The following is a 25,466-nucleotide window of genomic DNA, read 5'->3' as shown; positions in this document are numbered from 1 at the left end:
GTGGAGGAAGTATCACATCCCATAGTTAAGACTGTCTTCAGTTCATAGACCAAATCCAAGTCTTGGCCTACATAGGTACTTCTGATTAACCAGCTATACAGTATTTCTGTGTCTTAGTTAGGGTTTCTGTTGCTGCAAAGGGACACTATGCCATGGCAACTCTCAATTGGGGTGGCTTACAGTTCAAAGGTTTAATCTATTGTCATCATGGTGACATGCAGGCAGGCAGAGGTTGCTAGAGGAGCTGATAATTCTACATTTTGATCTACAGACAGCAGGAGACAATGAGCTACTAAGCCTGGCTTGAGCTTCTGAGACCTCAAAGCTTACCCCCTAGTGATAGCTTTCCTCCAACAAAGCCACACCTATTCAAAAAACCAAAACAAAACAAAAAAAAAACAAAAAAACAAAACAAAACAAAAAAAACCCCACACCTAATAGTGCCATTTCCTGTGGTCCTGTGGGGCCCATTTTTATTCACATAACCATATCCCACAACTTGTTCCTCCTGTCACAGCAAAGGTTCCAACCAGTAGTCTCAGCTGGAGCCATCATTGTTTTAACTGATCCCTATCCCTTTACTACCCCTGCCATGAAAAGTCCCATGGGAAAGTTCTGGAAACAAAATGCTGCAGCTAACTGCATGCTTTGGCTTCTGTTAAACTGCTTGCTTGCTTTACTTCCTTGCAACTGCCAACCAGGATATAGTTTTTCTATGATTTTTATTTTTCCTTTTAAGGTTCCCTGTAATACATTTAAGGCTGCTCAGTAAGACTGTTTCTCTTCAGCTAAATAAAGACTTTCAAATTCAGACTTTGGTGGTGCTGAATGGTCTTTGGGTTTCTTTATTTGTCTTTTCTTATTTTATTTATTTATTTATTTATTTATTTATTTATTTATTTATTTATAGTACACCGTAGCTGTCTTCAGACACACCAGAGGATGACATCAGATCTCATTACAGATGGTTGTGAGCCACCATGTGGTTGCTGGGATTTGAACTAGAAGAGCAGTCGGTGCTCTTAACTGCTGAGCCATCTCTCCAGCCCCAGTCTTTGGGTTTCAATCCTGGAACACTCCTTAGAAATTGATAACTTCTCACAGTGGTTCACAGAACTCAGAACTATACTTTGCTTTGTTCTAATCCATGTGAGAAAGTTACAGACCATCACTAATATAAGGTTAAGTAACCGTCCTTTATTTAAGCCAGAGTAGGCTTTTGTCATGAAGAGTTCTCAGCCAAAAGTTCAAGAATACAGCATTTATAAATTTAAAAAATCACAATAACATTGTTAGGAGACCCTTCTAACATTTGTTTTGGCAGAACACAGTTATTTGGTTTTACATTCAGCAGCTATTTTGGTTATACATCTTTGGATATGGTCAGGGGTGGGTTTGCAGTGAAAAAGCACCTCAACAGATACAAAATGGAGTCAAGATCAAGACAAGATGGTGTTACCTCAGTTACTTCAGCATATGTTTACTAGTTAATTGCAAATGGTATGTATAAAGGACACTGATGATCAGCTACGTGAAAAACATAGGGGAGGCTCTAGAATGGTTCCCCAGGATAGGACCCCCAATAGAATTGGAGTGCTAGATCAATAACCCAGCTCTAGAAATCTAGAAATCTAGAATTTGCCACCCACACCAAATTACCAACTAAGGAAATGAATAATGATGAAAACCAAAGAAAAGAGATTAAATCAGTGTACATTTGCAAGTGGAGCAGGTGAAGAGGTCTGATGATCCTAAATTCATTGTTGAGGTATCGACACAAGCTTTAGGCTTAAGTAGATAAAGAATTAAGGCAGGATAGTAAGACATATACCTAATTAAGTAGTTCTAGTCAAGTGATCACTGACTAATTCTGCTCTGGTACCAAAGGGTAGTTAAATAGTTAACTCTGCTATATATAACTTAAGGAAACCAATCTAGTTCCTACAACATGGTTACTTCTGCTACAGGGTACCTTCATGGGTAATTCTATTTTCATATAGTTTGTCCTCTGAAGTTTGACTTTTCTTTAAATCAAAGATGCCTGCAGGTTTAGGGAAATCACTTATCACTGTACTTTAAATCAGTGTTCAGAACCAAGTGTTTACGGATTCTCGGCTTCTTATCCACAGAATTCCACAGGGAAAAAAAGGATTCACACAGATGTGTAGAAGAAGTAAGATAATTTTATTTAGAATGAAGTTAAAGTACTAATTATAGAGGGATATATTCTCAAGACTGACTATGGCCCACACAAAAATATTTAAGGGCCCTAGGCTACAGCCTTGGGTTTCTTTTTATAGAGTTGTGTAAAGGAAAGGTCCTAGAGTCACATGTTACAGTGAACCTTCTGTGACTTAACTGATTAGAACTTCAGGGATTGTACAAAGATTGGATGTTGACTGTCCAGAGACATGTTGTATGTCTCTCTTGATAGAGGAGGGCACTTGTTGCCTCCTCTGTGTGTGATCTAAGGACAAATCCTTGTTTCCACCAATCAAAAGACTGAGAATGCCCACAGATAGCATCTGATACCTATAGGGCTAATTTTCTTTCTTTCTATATCCTGCCTATATAATGTGCCCACCAATGTATTTGAAAAGTGTCCAGAGAGAGGAGCCAGATATTTTAAGTTGAGACCAGCCTGGTCTACAAGCAAGTTCCAGGACAGCCAGGACTACACAGAAAAACCCTGTCTCAAAACATACACACACATGCACATACACACACATGAAAAAAAAAAAGAAATCTCACTCTTTAAAATATTAAACTTTGGAGTTACTTGTTAAATAGCCAAAGATAATTAACTGACACACTTGGGATTGTAGATGGTACAGTGTTGTGTGAACTATTTCTGGGGAGACATGAACATCTATTTATTCCAGTTAGGGAACCAATGACAAGCCAAAGTAAGGACACCACCGAAGTCCAACATGGTGAACCAGCTAGCTTTATTTGGGTCACTTAACAGGAGCAAAAATAATGAAAAGACAGCTGCATCGCCAAAGCCCACACCCAGCATATGTGACAGTTCACTAAAGCTGGGCACCTAGAACACATTGTACAGCCTTCATTTAGCTCAAGAAGTTGGAAAATGTCTCTCCAGTTGGCCTGAGGTTGCCAGGCCTCTTCCAGGCAACTCACTGGTCTCTGCTGCTTACAAGAAGTTAGGCTGGTGTTTGAGACCTAGTGAATCTAGATTGTCCAATTTCAGGGACTTCCTGCGCTTAAGCTTTACTGCAGAATGGAATGTTTCAACCTCCTCTTAGAGTATCCTGTTGCCTCACCTGTGAACATCCTGTGTCTTAATAAGCTTTCCTCCTAGATGCCATCAGATCCTGCCTTGTGAGAATGGTCAAGAGGAAATGGCTCCTAGGCCATTTCCTGTCAACCCAAAGACAGGTGATTCCAGGGAAGGGCACATCCTGACTATAGAAGGTTAAGTAGGCCAAGAGGGCAGCCAGACTAGGCTGAATATTAGGGGTAACACAGGGTTGTTCCCAACCCTAGAACCAAATCCTCAATCCTAACTGCTTAATTACCAGCTGCTTTATGGTCCTTGAATGCCTCACTTCTCGATAGAGATCACCCTGCATTCTGTGTGGGTCTTTCCTCATTTGCTTCTTGGGACTTCCTTGTCAGTACTGTGGCCTCCCTCTTACAACCCATCTCTTCATGTTAGGCTTATTCCTCTGCCAACTGTGTAGCTCTGAGTTTGGCAGACTAGGCCAATGTCATTGCCAGCGTGGAGTATCCAGTGGGCTGCCCTTTCTCCACAGTGCTGAACAATGCCAGCTTCTCCCTTATACTAAAGACACGGCTCCAAGGACTGGAAACCCTGGCAGGGCAAGACTATAGGAATGGCCCTTGGGAAACTGGTGTCAAGAGAAGATGCCATCTGGGGCATATTGAGGATAGTCTGCCACTTGGTCCCACTGCAAAGAGTGATCTTTCCCAGGTTCTGGCTCTCCTTGCCACCCAGTTCCAGATAACCATGTAGATATTCTGGCTGTGAGAGTTGAAACATAGCAGCTGTCCATTCCTGGCGACAAGGCTCTATGCCAGAACACAGAAATCAGATGGGGCCCATAATGACACAGCCCAAGAACCTCAGATTCTAGGACTGAAGGAATCAGGAGCAGATGGTTGGGAGAAAACAATACATGATCCTGACAGAAATGCCTTTGAGATCATCTGCTGCTGTTATGCCCAGTTTTCAGGAACCCCAGGAGAACACCAGGAAGTGCAAGTCCACTATAATAACAGAGCCTTTATTCACGAGTCAGACCCGGATCACAAGCCTTTCTCACTGTGCAGGTTAAAAATGTGATCCCCGTATCCAGAGTCTTGGAGCTTTTGTCCTGTCTGTCTGTCTGTCTGTGTCTGTCTGTTTGTTTGTTTGTTTGTTTGTTTGTTTGTTTGTTTTTCGAGACAGAGTTTCTCTGTTATAGCCCAGGCTGTCCTGGAACTCACTTTGTAGGCCATGCTGGTCTCTAAGAAACTGGCCTGCTTCTGCCTCCCAAGTGCTGGGATTAAAAGCATGGCCACCACTGCCAGGCAGGGCTTGGAGGTTTTATATGCATAAGCAGGGATCCTCGGACTTTGGGGTTACGTGACTGGGGAGTTAACAAGGGGAAGCCATTCTTCAAACCTGATAATATTTGTGCAGCTGGGAGGGGGAACCTACTGACCTGGGAAGTAACTTTATAGTGCTATCAGGAGCTAGTGTATTTTTACAAACTGGTCACAGCTGTCTGGGAACACTTAATTGCCCTTCTCTCAAGGTCCAAGAGTGGGCCACTTATCATTTCAAGGATGTTTGTTCCACGTTCCCTTCAAGGACAGGAGCCATCTGCACCAGAGAAATGTTGGTTATCTATCAAGGAGAGTGTCAGCCTTAGTGTTGCCTTTTGTCTGTTCCCAAAACTGGTGTCTGCCTTCTCCCATAGGGAAGTTGTTAAGAGGAAGGGAGTGCCACCATGAAAAGGGGAATTGCAATATTCTAGCACCAGGCTGGGCCCTCTCTGTTTGCCCTTTCCACAAGGCCAGAGGCATCTATGCTAGGAAAAGGGGAAGGGGAGCTCTGACTGCATGAGCAGCGGGAAAGTGCAGAGGCAGGTCAGGTCTCTTCAATGCCAGAGTGGCCTATGCTGTTCCCACAAGGCCAATGAACATATGGTTCTGGCTGCCTAAGCCACATGCCTACAAAGAGCTTCTCTAGCAGTGTCTAGCCCCACAAGGAAGCCATTTGTCCAAATGTTAGACACACTATTGGGTAGTCCCAGAAGCTTGTCTGGCTTCCTGCCTAGGCATGTGAATACTAGCAGTGTGGCCTGGGCCAGGAATATGTGTCCTCTGTTGTAAAACGCTAGTCATTTGAACCAGAGGCCACTGAGAACCATCTGGGGGAAAAAAAGTGGCGGTTTGAATAAGAATGGCCTCCATAGGCTCATATATGTGAATATTTGGTTCTCATTTGGTGAACTGTTTAGGAAGGATTAGTAGGGTAGCCTTATTAGAGTTAGTGTGCCGCTGAGGTTTCAAAAGCCCCCAGTCTTATTCTCTTTGCCCATGTTTGTGAATTAGGATGCAAGCTCTCAGCTATTGCTCCTGCACCATGCCTACTGCCTGCTGCCTTGCTCCCTTGCTACCATGGTGGTCATGGACTTACCCTCTGAACTTATAAGCAAGCCCCCAGTTGTTTTATTTTTTTTTTTAAAGTGTTTTGAGTTACAATTTTTTTTTCAGTTCTATTACTATAACAGTATCATGAAGCTGTTAACTTGGAATATGGAATTGGGGATAACTTGAACCAGTGTTCTATAACCATAGTCATTCATAAACTCAACAGTATACTATCTCTTAACAATTTGAGGTAAGAGTATTGATTTTGCATCAGTGGAGCTGATTACTAAAGAGCATAGTTTAGGTGGTTCTCTATTTTGATTGATAGATTAACTCATGTATTTATTTTGCCTATTATACATGTCCCCTTCCATAAGTTACCTTCTGTGCCCAATTATGCATAGGCACAAAATGGTAAATAGGGGATTCTCCCTGAAAGTTTACAAAAGGACACAATTTTGCCTTATGGTGATGCACCCAAAACCAGTTCATCCTGAATTCGGTTCTTTGTACCTGGATAATTAGAAATAACACTGTTGCCAGGCAGTGGTGGCACATGCCTTTAATCCCAGCACTTGGGAGGCAGAGGCAGGCGGATTTCTGAATTCGAGGCCAGCCTGGTCTACAGCCTGAGTTCCAGGACAGCCAGGGCTGCAGAGAGAAACCCTGTCTCAACCACCCCCTCCAAAAAAAAAAAGGAAAAGTAAAAGAAATATATTGTTACTGGGGTCTTGGAGAGGATCTATACTATTTTTCAGAGATGGGAGTATAAATAGCCTGAAGAAGGTAGGAAGTTGATGGAGTTCTGAAGTTGCTATATATGTGTGTGGATAATTATACAGATAAAAGAAACAGGCTTCCAAGTACATTATTATAAGAGGAGAACGTGTATATGTTCCAAATAGAGTCCCAAACTAAACGATATTTCCTTTGTTGCCTGTCTTAAAAGTAAAAGCTATAGACATAAAACAAGGGCAACGATGTCAGGCTTATATCTCACCTTAGTTGCCTTGTCAGACCAAGTGAATAGGCAACCTTTTTTAACAAAAGCTGTTTCTAAGTGCCTGTTTCAATATCACTAGAAGAATAAGTATATCTTCACAGAGCTGCTCCTTTGGATTTATCCTCTGCTGCTTTGCCCTTTTGCTTTCCATTCTTCTCATTCTTTTGCTGAAAGTATGTAAATTGTCAGACCTCTCTTTAGAGCTATAGAACCCAAAATATCTAGCCTTTATAAAATTATTCCTTAGTTTTTAGCTAATTGCTATGAAACTTAACATGAAGAATGTGTGTTTTAAGACAAGAAGCCAACCATGGTGACTCACATTTGTAACTCTAGCACTCTAGAAGTTGAGGCAGGGTGATCTTTGTGAGTTACGGGCCAGCCTGGACTACATAGTCCCTGTCTGAAGAAAGAGGAGGAGGTTGGGGATGATTGAGTATATAAATAAATAGCTACAGAAAGTTCAAGTCCATTGTGATGTTCTGGCCAGAGGAAAAAAAAGGAATCATGGGATGTGCATGATGGCAAACATTCCTGTCTAAAGCACATGACCTACCAAGAAAAGCCTGAATCCTGAGGCTCGCTTGAAATTCCTACTCTCTTGTAGAGTAAAACTTCATCCTGATTTCATACTTTGTCTCTGAGTTCTTTGCCAATGACGGGAACTTGGAAATAGCTAGTAGAATGCTTCATCTGGTCTTTTTACCTCTAAGATCTCCCTCCCTAGCCTTCACAACTAACAAAACTGCTACCTTCATAAATCTACTTTTCTTGCTTCTGCACCTTTTCCTGGATATACTTGGCCTGTTGTAGGATGGACTACTTTGAAACTGGCTAACATAAAATTGGTGATTGTTAGAGTGAAAAACAGTCTATAGTTCACGAGTAGAGCATTTGCCTGTTTAATATGATGCAAAATACTGACCTCACTAGAAGGAGATAAGAAAATAGTTTATTCTGAACCGAATATGAATAGCCTAGGATATAGATTCAAATTTCCCAGGGGGGAAAAAAAGTATTCTAAAGAAAAAAAGAACTGTAACAACTTTTTAAAGTATAAGACAAAAGTAACTATGACTACATTGGTGAGGGCAAACCATAGCTAGTTTAAGGTAAAGCAAGGAAACTCTGACAGACTCACTCACTACCTTACTGCATTTTTAATCCAGTAATTAGTACAGTCAAGTATGGGCCTATTCTTCCAAGGAAGATATGTCTAACATGTATCCACTTTAGTTATCTAACAGAATATCAGGTCAAGAACAAAAGGGGTTGCTTTCTAAAGGACTGAAGCAGCCTTTATGAAAGCAGCCTCTGATATCTGTTCCTACAGGCTTCCATTAAGCTTCCCTATGATTATATTTCATAAAGAATGTCCTTGTCCCTCTAATGTGTAAAGAATTTTTTTCCTGATAATTATTTGGGTATTTTTAATTTTATAGTAATACCTTTATAACAATATAGTTCACTGATAGTAATTCTGTTTTCTCCCAGGAATAAAAGCTGTGGCTTCATCCTGTTCAGACCTTCATGAAATTTATTTGAAAGGATGTTGCAGTGTCACTGATGAAGGAGTCCTTGCTCTTGCACTCAATTGTCATCTGCTAAAGATCATTGATTTGGGTGGCTGCTTAGGTATTACTGATGTGTCCTTACATGCATTAGGAAAAAACTGCCCATTTCTGCAGTGTGTTGACATTTCAACTACGCAGGTAAGTGAGAGATAACTTGGCACAACTTACATACTGTCCCAGTTATTATCCATGACTAATCAGACTATCATTAGTTCTTTTGCTACTGTTTAAATTGTTGACCATTTATTTCATGATCTTGATGGTATGAGAATGATTTTTCAAGAATGCTTCTTAAAACTTGCCTTCACAGATAGAACATTTGCCCAATTGTTACCAAGTTAATTATATGCTTTGAGATCATTTAAAGCTTTTTTATTGTGTATTCAGCTTGTTTAAATATAACTTACCTTTAAAAAAGAAACAACATATTCTATCTTACTCTACTTTGAACTCTTCACGTAATCAACTTTTTGTTTGTTTGTTTTTGTTTTTTTAATTTTTTAATTAGGTATTTTCTTCATTTACATTTCAAATGCTATCCCAAAAGTCCCTCAGACCCCCCCCCAACTCCCCTACCCACCCACTCCCACTTCTTGGCTCTGGCGTTCCCCTGTACTGAGGCATATAAAGTTTGCAAAACCAAGGGGCCTCTCTTCCCAATGATGGCCGACTAGGCCATCTTCTGATACATATGCAGCTAGAGACACGAGCTCCGGGGGGTACTGGTTAGTTCATATATGTTCCACCTATAGGGTTGCAGACCCCTTTAGCTCCTTGGGTGCTTTCTCTAGCTCCTCCATGGGGCCCCTGTGTTCCATCCAATAGCTGACTGTGGGCATCCACTTCTGTGTTTGCCAGGCCCTGGCATAGTCTCACAAGAGACAGCTATATCAGGGTCCTTTCAGCAAAATCTTGCTGGTGTATGCAATGCTGTCAGCATTTGGAGGCTGATTATGGGATGGATCCCGGGTATGGCAGTCTTGTAATCAACTTTTAAAAGCTAAGTTGAACACATAGCTTTGATCTCACACTGTATTATTTATTTTTCATTCATATCCAACCAGTCCATGACCCTGCCTCAGAACAATATATATGTCTCCCTTATAACCTTTCCATGCCCCTAACTCAGAACAATGTATTTGTGTATAAGGAATAATGTGATTTGTGGTTTTTCTTGCTGTTCTGGGTCAATGAGTCAGATAAAGTATTTCTTCCCTTATAAAACTTCTGTAAAAGATTAATACAACACTTATTCCTTTCCTATATCTTTCTGGATGTGCTTTTCAATAAACAGAAAAAGTATGGTCCTTTGTTAGGGGCATTGAACTCACTCTTAGTTAATGGGAAGAATATATAACTAAAATATATGTTTGCTGAATGGAAGGTAGTTATTCTTCATGATTAATGTACTTTAGAAAATTCTTTCATCTCCATCACAAGATATATTTCTTTTCCCTTTTGTTTAGGTATCTGACAATGGTGTGGTTGCACTTGTTAGTGGACCATGTGCCAAACAATTAGAGGTAATTTTGAAACATTTATGAATGTACTAAATTTTATCCTCAGGAAAAGAGTACTATTATTGATGGGCAAGGAACAAGAAAACAACTTTGTACACTTGGTTCTCCTCCCACCTTTACATGAGCTTTGAAGAATTCAGGTCTTCAGGTTTGTACAACAAACCTGAGATAACCTGCTGCGATATCCTTTTCCTTTGGCCTTTTTATCTTTTGAAGATGTCTGTTTAATTTCGGTTTTGCTTTATATTTTGAGCCTAAACTGGCCTTGAACTTGCAACAGTCTTCCTGCCTCAATCTCCTCATTGTTAGAATTACAGTGAGTACACCACCATACCCAGATTTTCATCTTGTTTTTTCTTTCTTTCTTCCTTTCTTCCCTTCTTCCTTTCTTTCTTTCTTCTTTCTTTCTTTCTTTCTTTCTTTCCTTCTTTCTTTCTTTCTTTCTTTCTTTCTTTCTTTCTTTCCTTCCTTCCTTCCTTCCTTCCTCCCTCCCTTCCTTCCTTCCTTCTTTCTTTCTTTCTTTCTTTTAAAAAAAACATGTGCGTTTGTTCCAGGTGTGGTAGTTCATGCTCTTTAACCCCAGCACAGGCCAGTCTCTGTGAGTCCAAGGCCAGACTGGTTTATTCAGTAAGTTCCAGACCAGCCAGAGTGATATGGTGAAACCCTGACTAAAAACAAACCAAAAAACTTACTTTTATTCCATGTGAACAGGTGTTTTACCTGCATATGTATCTGTACACCACATGCATGACTGATGCTTGAGGAGTCCAGAAGAGGGTGTCAGATGCCCGAGAACTAGAGTTAAAGACAGTTGTGAGCCAACATATGGTTGCTATGATACCAGATATCATTGAGCTGTCTCTGCAGCCCCTTTCTTTAAGTTTGTGTATTATTTGTACACATGCATATCACAGAACATGTGTGGAGGTCAGCGCACAGCTTTACAGAGTTAGTTCTGTCTTTCCACCTTTACTTGGGAATTGAACTCAGAACTTTTACCTACTGATCCATTTTCCCAGCCTCTATTTTTACCACTCTTGGTTTTCATGGTTTTGTTTTGTTGATTGGTTGGTTTTGATTTTCTTTTTATAAAAGAAAGATATTTACTTCTCAGTTCTATAGATTGAAAAGTCCAACATCTATGCCTTAGCTTCTGCTATACCATTTCATGGCAGAAAGGGGGTGGGGGGAGGTGGCAAGAATGAGAAAGAAAGTGCTCAGCAAGGGAACATTTTTTTGGTTTTGAGATAAGGTCTTCTGGTACCCAGGCTGGCCTTGAACTTGCTTTGTAATGGAGGTTGGCATTGAACTGATCCTTTTGCCTCCACACCCCAAGTATTAGAAATATAAGGATAAGGACATTCATCAATTCTTTATACATAGTTGTAGGATTTTTAAAAGTAAGTAGATATTTGGTTCTGAAGTAATCCACATGAGAAAGTTACAAATACATGCTTATTAGGCCAGCTAACTGCTATAAAAAGTCTTTTATTTTAAAAAAAAATTTTTTTTAAAGTCTTTTATTGGCTGACAACCAAGATTAGGGTAGTGCCTCATAGAGACTCTGAGTCCTGAAACTCAGAGATACAGAATTTTTAAAGACAAAAACCACAATGATATCAATGTCAGATGAGGGTCAGAATGACCCTACATTTGCTTTGGCAAAACATGACAATTATTTCAGTCAAAACATAACAGTTTCATTTATATCATTATCAGTTACTTTAATTTATATAAACATCAGTTATTTTGGTTAATACTGAAAGACCCCCGAAGGGAGACCCTCACTCAAGCCTCGGGACAGCCGCGGACCCAAGAAGACACTGAGACCGAACTCAAAATGTTGAGGGCAAGATTTAATAAAGCAACAGCAAGAAAGCACATAGACCAGAGCTCTGGGGTCGAAACTCATACACCTAGTATGGTGTAGAGGAGAATCGACCTCGAGCCAAATTTTTCACAGGCTTATATAGGAAAAACTCAAGGGGGGAGAGCGGGGCAGGGAAAGTACAAGTTTGCATAACTAAGGGGTTCTGCCAAGGGACAAGGGGTTCTGCCAAGGGAATTCTACGTAACTAAGGGGTCATGTCCTATTATTTGGCAATGTACCCGGTTCATTCTGAGGTTGTTCCAGGAGGCCCTTATCTCAAAAATGTTCTTGGAACAGTCTCTAGGGTGAGGAGTTCAGGAATGCATTCTGGGGTGAAGAGTTCAGGAGTGTTCTGGGAACAATCTCTAGATGGGAGGGGTCGGGCTCTGGGGTGAGGAAGAGTTCAGTAATTTTTTATCTTTATTCTTCAATACATTTGAACCATGGTCAGAGTCTTAGAAAATCCCAAATGTGTTGTCAAAGCAGACATAGCTGTTGGTAGGGCAGGGGGCTGAGAAATGTCTAAGCAGACGCAAAGTGGGGTCAGGACAAGATGGTAACTTAATCACATTAGGGTTTTTGTATGAAATTACTTTCTAAACTTTTTTGTGCTGTTATTATAAATCTAGCTTTTAAATCTCTTTTATTTTGGTTTCCACATAGGAGATTAACATGAGATACTGTATAAATCTAACTGATAAGGCTGTAGAAGCTGCTCTGACTGCATGTCCTCGGATATGTATACTTCTTTTCCATGGCTGCCCCCTGATAACAGGTCAGTCTAACAGGTTGCCGGTGTTTAAATCCTGACTTCATCTTCTACCAACAGTAAAACCTTAAGAAAATTCATTACTCCTTCAGTTCTATTATTCATTGTATTTGTCAGTAAAATGATACAGTGCTACACTTCCTTCATAGGCTCACTCATGGTGATTATCTAATCTATTTTGGATCTTAACGTAGATAGTAGTCATGGTAATGATGGTGATCAGGTTCATTGTTACCTACATAAGTATGATGCCAACAATGATGATAGTATTAATATGATGTTTTATACATACAATAAAAAATATCAAGTTTGGCACACCTTAATCTCAGCTCTCAAGAGGCAAAAGCAAGCAGATCTATGAGTTCAAGGCTAGCCTAGTCTACAAAGTCCCAGGACATCCAGGGCTATACAGAAAAATCCTGTCTTTGAAAACAAACAAAACAACAACCAAAAAAATGTTGTTTATTATATCTATTAAATATGCTAAATGATCAGTTGACTGCCATTTACTAAAAATGTAGAAAGTGAGTCTAAGAACAATTTAACCTTTGCATCATGACTCAACCATGTAATCCCAACACTCATAAGGCTAAGGTAGAGTGGATGGCTTCTTGTTCAGGGTTAGCTGCAGCTACATAGTAAATTCTGAGGTGACCTGGGCTATAAACATCATTTCAAATACCACAACAAAAATTTTATCCATTGAGAGCTGAGGACATAGCTCAGCACATAAAGCTCCTGCTGAACAAAAATTAGGCACAGAGTTTGGATACCCAGATTGTTTGCCCAGGTTGTGAGGTCCCTACAGACCACTCGAGACCACTAGGAATCTAACTCTTATGCAAAACCAAAGGGTCTTTATTTAAGCTTAAGCTCAGACCTTCCAACCTCTCCAATGCAGTGGATGGGTATGGAAGGCCCTGAGCTGGTGAAGCCTTACCTTTTTATCATAGCTACAGCAGGGGTTAGGGACCTTCTAACTTTGCAGTTACATGATTGGTTGACTAAAGTGGAAATTTAAGGGTTCTTTGAAATATCAATTGTGTTGGATGGTGTTTTGCTGGGACAAACACGTGAGTGTTCTCCTGAAGTGGAAAAAGGTGAAAGACTAAGGCAGACTTGTGAAAGTACATTTCACTGACACAGACACAGGAGAAAGGATGTTCTGCTAAGGCAAACACGTGAAAGGACATGTGATGAAGGATTCTTTGCTAACAGTATGCATGTATTGGTCTGCCTTACATTGCTTAGATGAGTGCCATTTGTCAGGACTCCATGGACTTAGCCTGATTGGATACAAATGCTGAGGCAAGACACTGGCTAAGGAAAGACCCATGCTGAGGCAAAACATATGCTGAGCTATTCCTGAAGCTGTTTGGAAGCAATTCTCTAGAAACAGCTTCAGGAGGTACGGGACTGGAACCACGGGTCATAGAGAATGAATCTTGCCAGAGGCATATTCTGTAATCTATGAATCTTCAACCAAAATTTTAGCACTATAAAGATATTCGCATGGATTGTGTAAGGTGCACAGATCAATTAAGGCTGAATTTTTGCTCCTTATTTGAGCAGGTGAAAGACAACTGTCCTTTTATGAGTTAATTTGATCAATAATCAATTGTAATAGATCTTTATTCATGCCATATAAAGGATGGCACGATGAATCAATGAATCTTAATGACTCCACAACCAACAAGATTTATTGTCTAATTTTAGCTGAAGTTTTGCCTAGAGACCTTTTTATATCTAAGCCAGTTATAGGGCTGCTCCTGTGTCAAGGCATCAGAGGATCAAGTTACCCATCCTGATTGATTTTCTCCAATTTTTCTTTTCTGTAGTCAAGATCTTCAGGGGGTCTTCCTCTGTCATATCTGATCCATATCACTCCTTTCCTTTTAACACAGATATAGAGCCTCTCTCCCAAAATAGCATGCCCTTGGTCCATAACCCGAAATCACTAAAGGTATAGATTAATTTAGTAGCTTAACCTCTCTCCCAGAGGACTTTTAAAATCATAAATACCACCAAACTAATAATCATCTTCATTTTGATAATTAAAACAATTTGAAGCAATCTAAACAATTATTATTATCCATTGAGACGGTGTTTCTTCACTATCTCCTGCCCCGACCTACATGAGATCAAGGCCTAAGTTTCTACTATCTATCTGAAATAATCTTGTGCCTCCTATAAGATCACTATAGATTAAGGCTGGTCTTCAGTAGCAACAAAAACAACAGAAAGCCCACATACATTGGAAGCTGAGCAATGCTCTACTCAGTGATAACTTGGTCAAGGAAGAAATAAAAAAAGAAATTAAAGACATTTTAGAATTTAATGAACATGAAGGTACAGCATACCCAAACTTATAGGACACAATGAAAGCTGTGCTAAGAGGAAAACTCATAGCTCTGAGTGCCTCCAAAAAGAAACTGGAGAAAGCATACACTAGCAGCTTAACAACACACTTGAAAGCTCTAGAACAAAAAAAAGCAAATACACCCAAGAGGTGTAGATGGTAGAAAATAGTCAAACTCAGGGGTGAAATCAACCAAGTAGAAACAAAAAGAACTATATAAAGAATAAACAAAACCAGGAGCTGGTTCTTTGAGAAAAATCAACAAAATAGATAAACCCTTAGCCAAACTAACTAGAGGGCAGAGAGACAGTAGCCACATTATCAAGATCAGAAATGAAAAGGGAGATGAAATTCAAAAAATCATCAGCTCCTACTACAAAAGCCTATACTTACCACAACTGGAAAATCTGGATGAAATGGACAATTTTTTTAGACATATAGCAAATACCAAAGTTAAATCTGGATCAAATAAACCATCTAAACAGTCCCATAACACCTAAAGAAATAGAAGCAATCACTAAAAAAAAAAAAAAAAAAGCCCAGGACCAGATGGGTTTAGAGCAGAGTTCTATCAGACCTTCAAAGAAGACCTAATACCAATATTCTTCAAACTATTCTATAAAATGGAAACAGAAGGAACACTACCCAATTTGTTCTATGAAGCCACAGTTATGCTTATACCAAAGCCACACAAAGAGCCAACAAAGAGAACTTCAGACCAATTTCCTTTATGAATATTGATGCAAAAATACTCAATTAAATTCTTGCAAACCGAATCCTAGAAACACATCAAAACAATCATTCAAGTAGGCTTCATCCCATGGATGCAAGGACAGTTCAATATATGAAAATTCATCAACATAATCCACTATATAAACAAACTCAAAGGGAAAAAAACTCATTTCATTAGATGCTGAAAAAGCATTTGACAAAACTCAACATCCCTTCATGATAAAAGTCTTGGAAAGAACAGGACTTCAAGGCCCATACCTAAACATAGTAAAAGCAATCAATATACAACAAACCAGTAGCCAACATCAAACAAAATGGAGAGAAACTTGAAGCAATCCCATTAAAATCAGGGACTAGACAAGGCTGCCCCCTCTCTCCCTATCTATTCAATATAGTACCAATGGCTCTGGCCACATATGTGGCAGAGGATGGCCTTGTTGGATATCAGTGGGAAGATAGGCCCTTGGGCCTGAGGTTGTTCAATGCCCCAGTGTAGGGGAGTGCTAGGATGGGAGGATGAGAGGGGGTGATTGGGGGAGCACCCTCATAGAAGCAGGGGGAAGGGGCATGGAGTAGGGGGTTTCCAAAAGGGAGACCTGTAAATGGGAAAACATTTGAAATGTAAATAAAATATCCAATCAAAAAACAAACAAAATCAAAGGAAATTTCTGTATTTATATAATAGCTGTAAGTAGCCTGGCAGTTATTTGTAAGCCTCTAAAATACAAGGTTGTAATGTGTCATTACTTTTTGTCCTCCATATCCAGAATAAAGCTAGGCATACTATTCCACAAGAGGCAGAGTTAGGAGAATCGGGAGGGAGTTGAAGGTCAACCTCAGCCAGTGGGAAATAAGCCTGGACTATATGAGACCCTGTCTCAAAAAACATCAAGAAGGGGCTAGAGAAACTGCTCACCAGTAAGAGCACATAATGTTCTTAAAAAGGACCTGAGTTTTGTTCCTAACTCCCATGTCAGGTGGATGATAGCCACCTATAACTCCATTTACCTGCATATACCCACACACAGACAGACATACACATAATTAAAATAAATCTTTTTTTAAACATAATAAAACTCACACTCGAACACATACATTATAATTAAGAGTTTTAGTTTTGTTTCCTGTTACTCTGACATTATACCCTGACAAAAGCTACTTAGAGGAAAAGGGTTTACTTGACTCACAATCTACATTACAGTCCATCATTTATAGAAGTCAAAGTGGCAGAAACTTGAAGCTCTTGGTCACAGTATATTGGCATTCAGAAGCAACAAGAAATAAATTAATGTATACATGCTTGGCTCAGCTCACTTGCTCTACTCTTACCCAAGATAGGGTTCCTGCCTTGGGAAGGTGGCTCCCAGAGTGGGCAGGTATAATGAAGAAAGTCCTACATAGATATGCCTACTGGCTAACCTAGTCTAGACAGTCACTCTCTCAGACTCTTCCCAAGTGATTCTACATTATGTCAAATTGACAATTAAAACCAACCACAGTAAGCCGGGCAGTGGTGGCGCACACCTTTGATTTCAGCACTTGGGAGGCAGAGGCAGGCAGATTTCTGAGTTCGAGACCAGCCTGGTCTACAGAGTGAGTTCCAGGACAGCCAGAGCTACACAGAGAAACCCTGTCTCGGGAAGAAAAAAAAAAAAGAAGAAGAAAAGGGGGGGGGGGGAGGAGAGGAGAGGAGAGGAAGGGAGGGAAGGAAAAACAACCACTATTCAGTACCAATATAATTATAGTTGTAAGACTTAAAAAACAGCTCAAACTTTTCTCAGTGGTAGACTGTGCCCCTTTCCTCCTTCAACTTCTTTTTAGTTATAGCATTTATAACAACACAAAAGCAAATGTATCCCTGACTGACCTGAAACTCTGTATAACGAGGCAGGACTCTGACTCAAGATCTGCTTACTTGGGCCTCCCATGTGCTGATATCACTCTTATGAACTCATTTCTAAATATTCCAATGTTTTGTTATTTAGAATTATTTTTCAGCCGGGTATGGTGGCGCACGCCTTTAATCCCAGCACTCAGGAGGCAGAGGCAGGCGGATTTCTGAGTTTGAGACCAACCTGGTCTACAAAGTGAGTTCCAGGACAGCCAGAGCTATACAGAGAAACCCTGTCTCGAAAAACCATTTAAAAAAAAAAAAAGATAGAATTATTTTTCTTCTGTTTTGTGAGACAGATTCTTACTGGGTACCCCAGTTTTGCCTTAAACTTGTGATCCTCCTACCTCAGCCTCCCAAGTGCCTGGTATTATGGACTTAATTCAGATGCTTAGGTTTCTATTCTTTCTCATGAAAACATAAGTAAATTTACTTTAGTTCTACTTTTGGGTCATTCCTTAGTGGTATGCAGAAATATTTGATTTTTATATTTTGTTTTTGTACCTTGCAATCTGGCTAATTTATTAGTTCTAATTGTTTATAATGGATAAGATAGTTCTTCTCTGTTTATTGAACATAAACAACATGCTGCCATCTCTGCTGTACTTTCTCTCTCCCCCCCCCTCTCTCTCTTCCATTTATTTTAACTTTTTTAGCCAGACTCATTTGGCATTTGGCCAGTGTCTTGGTATACACTATGTAGCCCACGCTTGCCTCTAATTTATGATAATCCTTTGACAACATGCCTGTGCCTGTCTTCTACTTTTAAAGACCTTAATATTTCCGCTAGATAATTGCCTGAATTTAAGGCTAAGTGATAGTGAAAAGAGAAAGAGTAGATTAGCAGTAGTTTTTCCTAGCATGCTATGACCCTGGATTGAATACCCAGCATTGGGGAGAAAGGGAAGGTATCTGATTACCAACTACTTTGATTTCATATGTAACAAACTTATATAACAAGCATTTGTGATATCTTGGATGAAAATGATACCCCTGCCCCCAAATAGGAGAGAGGGAGAGGGAGAGGGGGAGGGAGAGGGGGAGGGAGAGGGAAAGGAAGAGGGAGAGGGAAAGGAAGAGGGAAGGGAAAGGAAAAAGGAAAGGAAAGGAAAGGAAAAAGGAAAGGAAAGAAAAGGAAAGAGGAAAGAAAAGGAAAAAGGAAAGAAAAGAAAGAGAAAGAAGGAAAGAAAAAAGAAAGAGAAAGAAAAAGAAAACCAAAAAAAGTCACCTAAGGACTGGAGAGATGGCTCAGTGGTTAAGATCACTGACTGCTCTTCCAGAGGTCCTGAGTTCAAATCCCAGCAACCACATGGTAGCTCACAACCATCTGTAATGAGATCTGATGCCCTCTTCTGATGTGTCTGAAGACAGCTACAGTGTAATCACATATAATAAATAAATAAATCTTTTAAAAAAAAAATCACCTGAATTTTTTGCTGGGACTGTTTCAGAATGGTTCTTGGTCTTAGTGATGCTCTTTGTCACACCAGTAGAAAAGTAACTGAGACAGAAGTTAGTGCCAGGAGTCGGGTATTGCTGTAACAGACCTGACTATGCTTGTTTAGGAGGAGTGTGGAAAATCCAGTATTTAAGACTAGGAAAGCAGTTGAACACTGGAAACAGAGTTTATGAGCCATCTTAGTAGGGTCTTGGAAGACAGCAGTGCTGAGAGCCATATGGACTATGGAGGCAGGCGCAAGAGATTTAAGAAGAGAATATTAGCAACAGGGCTAGAAGCAATTCTTGTGGTATTTTGACAAAGATTGTCTTCTACCCTTGTCCTAATAATTTGTCTGAGGCTGAGTTGGCAAATTATGAACTAAACTTAGTTGGCAGAGGAGGTTTCAATACAGCCTAATATTGATTCTGTCACATGGTTATTAGTAATCCCTCCTATTTCAGTCTACAGTGAAAAAGAGAAAGTGACAAAAAGAAATACTAAATGTACAGTTTGAAGAGGAAAAGAACACCAGGAAATTTAATGTTGGAGCCACATTTGTGTGTAAAAGAGATGGAAATCAAGGCAAGGCCAAATCTGCCTTGGGATATAAAGGATGGCCTCAGGGCAGGAGCCTACTCAGCTAAGCTTCCAACTTGTGAAAAGAAAAGGCAAAGAGAATTTTTGTTGTTGTTGTTTTTGGTTTTGGGGTTTTTTTTTGTTTGTTTGTTTGTTTGTTTGTTTTTCGAGACAGGGTTACTCTGTGTAGCCCTGGCTGTCCTGGAACTCACTCTGTAGACCAGGCTGGCCTCGAACTCAGAAATCTGCCAGCCTCTGCCTCCCGAGTGCTGGGATCAAAGGCGTGCGCCACCATGCCCAGCTTGAGAATTTTTTTGCTGCTAAAAAGCAACAACAAATCAAGCTGCTACAAATTGGATTCAAGGTAGTCAAACTTGGCAGTGCTGTCCTCTTGGTTCTGGCTTTAGAGTTATCAAAGGTACACAAGTATTTAAGGAGAGCAGCTAAGTTCAGGTATGTGTGTGGCAGGGTGGTCCCTGCATAGAGTCTCTGAGAAACCAGACTGTGGAGACTTCTCAAGTTGGACTAAATGCATTTTGCATTATGATATAACCATGAGCTTATGGGGGCCAGGGAGTGGAATGTGGGTGTTGGTAATTGAACCTAGGTCCTCTTAACCTTTGAGCTAGATCTCCAGCCCTGTTAAGTAAATGTAGTTTAAAAATTCAAAGCATAGTATGCAACTGAATAACGCATTAATAATTAATGGTAACCCATGATGTCTATAAATCCAGTTCCAGGGAATCTGATGCTCTCTTCTGGATTCTATGGACACCAGGCACACAAATGGTACACTGATAATATATTCAGGCAAAGCACTTAAAATTTAAAATAAGCCAGGTGTGGTGGTGCACGCCTTTAATCCCAGCACTTGGGAGGCAGAGGCAGGCAGATTTCTAAGTTCGAGGTCAGCCTGGTCTACAGAGTGAGTTCCAGGACAGCCAGGGCTATACATAGAAACCCTGCCACTAAAAACCAAAAAAAAAAAATAAAATAAAATAATTTTTTTAAATGTGCTTGATAAGTTTCATTTATTTATTTGTGTATAGAGAGGTACATATATATCATCTAGTATGCACGTAGAGGAGGTCAGACTAGGCATTCCACCATGTGGCTCCCAGGGCTTCAACTCAGGTTGTCAGGCTTGGCAGCAAGTACATTTACCTCTTAAGCCATCTTGCCAGCCCCACTATGTATTGAATGATGTTGGTCATAGGTGCCACAGTGGAGACAGAAGCTCACCAAGGTACTAAGCCTTCATTTTCCAAAGGAGCAGAGGTGTTCAGCCTTCTTGGAAAGACTGACACCTAGCTAGTTCACTCTAGTTATTTTATTCAATCATTACACAAGGTTAATTGGGGCTGAGAAAAGTTCCATCTACCAGAGTTTCTTTCCCCTGATGCACGAGAGATCAGATAGCACACATAAATCTCAGTCCTTTTTGACCATGACTAGCCAGAATTAAAAGTAAGAACTCCAGGTTCACCAGGATATCTTAGGACCAAGGTTTGTGCAGCTACAAGCTCTCACGGAGCACCAAGTGCAGACTTTCCAGAAAGACATTCCTTCAAGGTTTAGTCTCAAAACAATTTCACAGCCTCTGCTAACCCAAGCAAAGCAAAGCTTTACTATACATTTCATCAAAGCCAAACATGAGGGCTTTGGCTTACATATCTCTACCACTATGCTTTTATTTCATGTTGTTTTTAATCCTTCCAATAACCCTGTAATAGTTATCACCACACCTAGGGTTTTGTTTTGTTTTTTTAACTTTGTGCTAAGACAATATTTCATATAGCCCAGGCTAGCCTCCTACTTGCTATGAGTTGGATCTGTCTTAAATTCCTGACCCTTATATCTATACCTCCTAAGTACTAGTATTACAGGCATATTCTCAGCTTACATCTAGTTTATATATGAAAAAACATTAAATACATTTGATTATTGTAAATTAATATAGTGTCATTGTTCTCTTTTATAGATCGTTCACAAGAAGTCTTGGAGCAATTAATAGGATCAAGAAAACTAAAGCAAGTGACTTGGTCTGTTTATTGATCTTTACCGAGGCTGATCTCAAAACCTTGCACAGGATTTGCGCTATAAATATTTATTTATTACTTAATTTAACACCAATTTACTATTGTCTTAGTTAAGCTGTGACTCTCAGAGAATCTATTCAATCTTACTGTAAATATTTGTGCTATAAAGTTAACAAGACTCAACATTTAAACACTTCTATTGTCCCATATTTATTTGAGCTAATTTCTTTTTTGTTTGTTTTTGGTTTCTGGGTTTTGTTTTTTTGTTGTTTTTGGTTTTTTTTCCGAGACAGGGTTTCTCTGTATAGCCCTGACTGTCTTAGAACTCATAATGTAGACCAGGCTGGCCTCTAACTCAGAAATCTGCCTGCCTCTGCTTCCCAAGTGCTGTGATTAAAGGTATGGGCCTCCACTGCCCGGCTTGAGCCACTTTTTAATGGTAATTATTATGTAAATTCTACTTGATAGGGACAGGGCTGGATTTGTTTCTTTAATTAAAAAAGTTTCAAATGATTTATTGTAGGCTTAGATTTTTCAAAACCTATTTTAATAAGGGTTGTCCCTTCTAGCTCACCACCCATGAGAGGAAGTGGAAAAGAAAGGTTATTTTAAAACTGTTTAGAAATAGTTCTTTTGGGGGGGCGGCTATTTCAGTCCTTGTTGTCCACAGTCCAGTCCTCTAGCAAAACACCAATAGGCATCAGCAGCTTCAATCCAGTCCACTGGGCAGTCACCAATCACAAATCAGCAAGGCAAACCAAAGCCAGAGCCTCATCAGCAAAGACTAGTTAGGCAGAGCAAGGTGCAATGCCAGAGCCACCTCCGACTGTCTATGGGGATATATTTATATTTTCTGAACATCATATGTCTGCTTCAGCAAAACATCCTTTCATCTGTGTCTGCTTCAGCAAAACATTCTTTCACATGTCTGCTTTAACATTCTTCCATGTGTCTGCTTTAGCAAAACATCATATGACATGACATAGTTTCCAAAGAAATCAGAAACTTCCACTTCAACTTATTTTACCTTTATATTCCTATTTCTAGTGTAGGTATTTGAGCTATTCTAGGAGATATGGGTAGAATTCTAAATAAAGATGTGTTTAGAAAACGTCAGCCAAAAGCAAAGTGGAACATAAGGCCTGTTACCTCTTTATAGAAACTGATATACTTATTTCACTTAAGTAAATGGTAATAATTCATCAGTTAAAATGAGACCTTCAGCTGCACAAGTGGCTCAGTGACAGAACACTTGCCTAGCTTGCACAAGGCTTGGGTGGGATTCACACACAGAGGCAGCCATTCAATGTGTTAACATCACTGAGGCTTCCGCTAAAACACTCATCTCATTGGTTCTTACTCTCCTCCGTTCTATGGCTTGAACTCAGGTACCATACATACTAGACAGACATGCTACCACTGAGCTGTTGTATCCCAAGGCAGTTTCATTGGGTTCTATGGCTGCTCTTTCAAAAGATGTGCTAATGTGCTTCTTTCTTGGCAAAATAGGTTCTCTCTCACTGTATGTGTGTCTGTGTGTGTGTTTACTGAATATTGAACCTATGGTTCCATGCATGCTAGGTGGTGCAGTTCCAGGCCCAGAGTGTGTAAAAGTTAAATATGAGCTGGGCATGGTGGTGCACGCCTTTAATCCCAGCACTCGGGAGTGTGGATTTCTGAGTTCGAGGCCAGCCTGGTCTACAGAGTGAGTTCCAGGACAGCCAGGGCTATACAGAGAAACCCTGTCTCGAAAAACCAAAAAAAAAAAAAAAAGTAAATATGAAATACCATTATAGACCTGGGCGTGGTCGTAGCACCTCTTTAATTCCAGCACTCAGGATACAGAGGCAGGCAGATCTCTGAGTTTGAGAACAGCCTGATCTACATAGCATAATCTTGGCCAGCCAAAGCTTCACAGTGACACCATTACAGAGATTGTTTACTGAAGTTCCATTGATTTCACATTGTGGAGTAAACACCACCAAGTTCATTCCTAATTGTGCTCCTTCCTCCACCCTTCTTGTGACTTCAACTAGGCAGGCTGTGAGGAGAGCCAAGCAGTTCCTGCAGAGATAGATCAAAGGCTGCTTAATACCCCCTGCTTTACTATGAGGTGCTAAAGCCTGAGACTGCAGCTTCTGGAGCAAGTTAGGCAGGTCAGCTATAGAAGCAAAGTGACTTAGACTTAATATAGGTAAATATTTCATTATTATATTGTTAGAGTTAGGTAATCTAAAACCTCATTGGAGAGTGCCAGGACTGCATTTTTGCTTCAAGAATGATTAACCACAGGATCGGCTGCCAAGCACAGATGGCTTATCTTGAGACCAGATATCTCCCATTCATGTGGCTATCTTCAGGCCATTCCTTGGGTGGGAGATTTTATTGTCTTGTTCCTTGGACTTTGGGGTCTGCTACTGGAGCAGGTGGCTTATGGCCGAGTTTCTGACTGTAGACAAAATGGAATGAATAGACCCCTTCACCCCTAGACCTTCATTTCTTAGACCCTTACTTTTGGGGGAAGCTTTCTATTCTCAGGTTTCAGCACCATCTGATAGGTTATTTCAACACCATCGGTGATATGAGCCAATTTAGGCCAGATTAGATTTAGGTACCTCTATTGGAAAGCTGCTCTCAGGTGGGGGAGTTCACTGGCCCCAAGGCCAGGGAAGTCACCATGGAAAAATGGGGGAGGGGGATAAGTAAGGAAGAGAGAAAGGGGTTACAGGCACTTGCAGAGAGAAGAGGAGAGATGGAATGTCTGGATTATATAGGGAAAGGCCTCTGGGGGAAGGGCAGCCCAGCCCCTGGTCTGGAAAATTCAAGGTTGGAGGCAGGGTATGTCAGGTAGGGACTGAGGAATGCTGGGAAAACCTGGAAGTCAGATCTGCTTCGATATGTAAAATATGCAGCTCAGTTTCTTGTCCAGGGGTCCAAAACCAAGGCCTGGGCTATTCGCAGGGAGTGCCCATTGATGTTGGGGCTGGAATAAAGCAGTGAATGGAGTTTGGAGGAGATTTGTGTGACCCACTGGAGAAGGAGGTGGGGCTGCTGCAAGTGGTCTGTTACCAAACTGGATATAAGGTTAGTATCCCGACCTAGTTATTCGTGGGATTGAGGGGGACCAAGCCTGAAAAAGAAACAGGTGAGAGGAGAGAGACCAAACAAAGGGTTGTCAAGGTCTGTTTAATGGAGGCTAGGAGCCTGATTATAAGCACACAGTGAGAGAAAATAGGGAGGGGCCGAGGGGGAATGATCAAAGCACAGAGAGAGGGACGGACATCTGGGGAGGATGCTGAGTGCAGGCTTCAAACATCTAGCAGCTTATCTTGGAATGCTGGCTCTATCTAAACAGTCCCAGGCACCAAGTCGAGACAAGAAGGAGGAGGTGACTCTGCTCCCATCAAAGGGTCAGTTGGATCTTCAGGGTGGGAGTTGTTGAAGGTCTGGTTTCCCACAGTTTGGTCTCAGATTAGGGGATTGGTGTCCGAGGGAGCAGCCTAGAGAGCTCTGCCATTATCCTACCAGCATCCCTGACCTAAGTGGCCTGCAAGTTTCCAGGGAGTGCCTGCTTGAGTTGGGGGCTGGGAAAAAGCAATGAGAAGCAGGAGGGAAATTAGGGGATCCATTGAAGATGGGGGCAGGGAGAATGGGAAGCCGCAGCAGGTGGTCTGCTGCAAAGCAGGAAATGGGGCTGGGGGATTGGTTTTAGAGGAGCTGAGAGAGAAGTGAGGATCTGAAATTTTCCTACTTGCTTCCCAAGCTGCATGTTTACATTTCTTTTATTTATATATGTACACTGACGCTGTCTTCAGACAGCACCAGAAGAGGGCATCAGATCCCATTAAAAATGGTGTGAGCCACCACATGGGAAGATCAGTCAGTGCTCTTAACCACTGAGCCATCTCTCCAGCTCCCAAGTTTACATTTCTAAGCCCCCCCCCCCACGTAGATACTAATGAAAATTTTGAGTAGCAGCAGTCGACTCACTGGGTAATTAAAATTCTCTGACTTCCAAAAGTCCAGAATCACAAGTACAGAACTTCCAAGATCCCAGTGCACTTTATCAG

At 40.7% G+C, this 25,466-nt stretch overlaps 1 protein-coding gene across 11 annotated transcripts in view; it reads left to right on the top strand.

The window, feature by feature from the left end:
• Positions 1 to 21,909, top strand: part of Amn1 (antagonist of mitotic exit network 1) — a 31,452-nt gene extending 9,543 nt beyond the window's left edge. For 6 of the 11 annotated variants that reach the window (NR_167761.1, NR_167760.1, NR_167759.1 and 3 more), the window contains 4 exons: positions 8,120 to 8,337; positions 9,666 to 9,722; positions 12,253 to 12,364; positions 21,339 to 21,589. Coding sequence is in view for 4 of the 11 variants with exons in the window: in NM_001381983.1 (NP_001368912.1) it covers positions 8,120 to 8,337; positions 9,666 to 9,722; positions 12,253 to 12,364; positions 21,339 to 21,412 (461 nt within the window). In the remaining 7 variants the exon portion in view is untranslated. Of the gene's footprint in view, positions 1 to 8,119; positions 8,338 to 9,665; positions 9,868 to 12,252; positions 12,365 to 21,338 lie in introns of all 11 variants that reach the window. The other 5 variants (NR_153963.1, NM_001113424.1, NM_001356344.1 and 2 more) reach the window with 3 other exon arrangements.
• Positions 21,910 to 25,466: the final 3,557 nt, after the last annotated feature.

The sequence above is a fragment of the Mus musculus genome, chromosome 6 (genome assembly GCF_000001635.26).
Source record: "Mus musculus strain C57BL/6J chromosome 6, GRCm38.p6 C57BL/6J".
In the NCBI taxonomy this organism is placed as follows: domain Eukaryota; kingdom Metazoa; phylum Chordata; class Mammalia; order Rodentia; family Muridae; genus Mus; species Mus musculus.
This window is presented reverse-complemented; position numbering and strand designations above follow the sequence as displayed.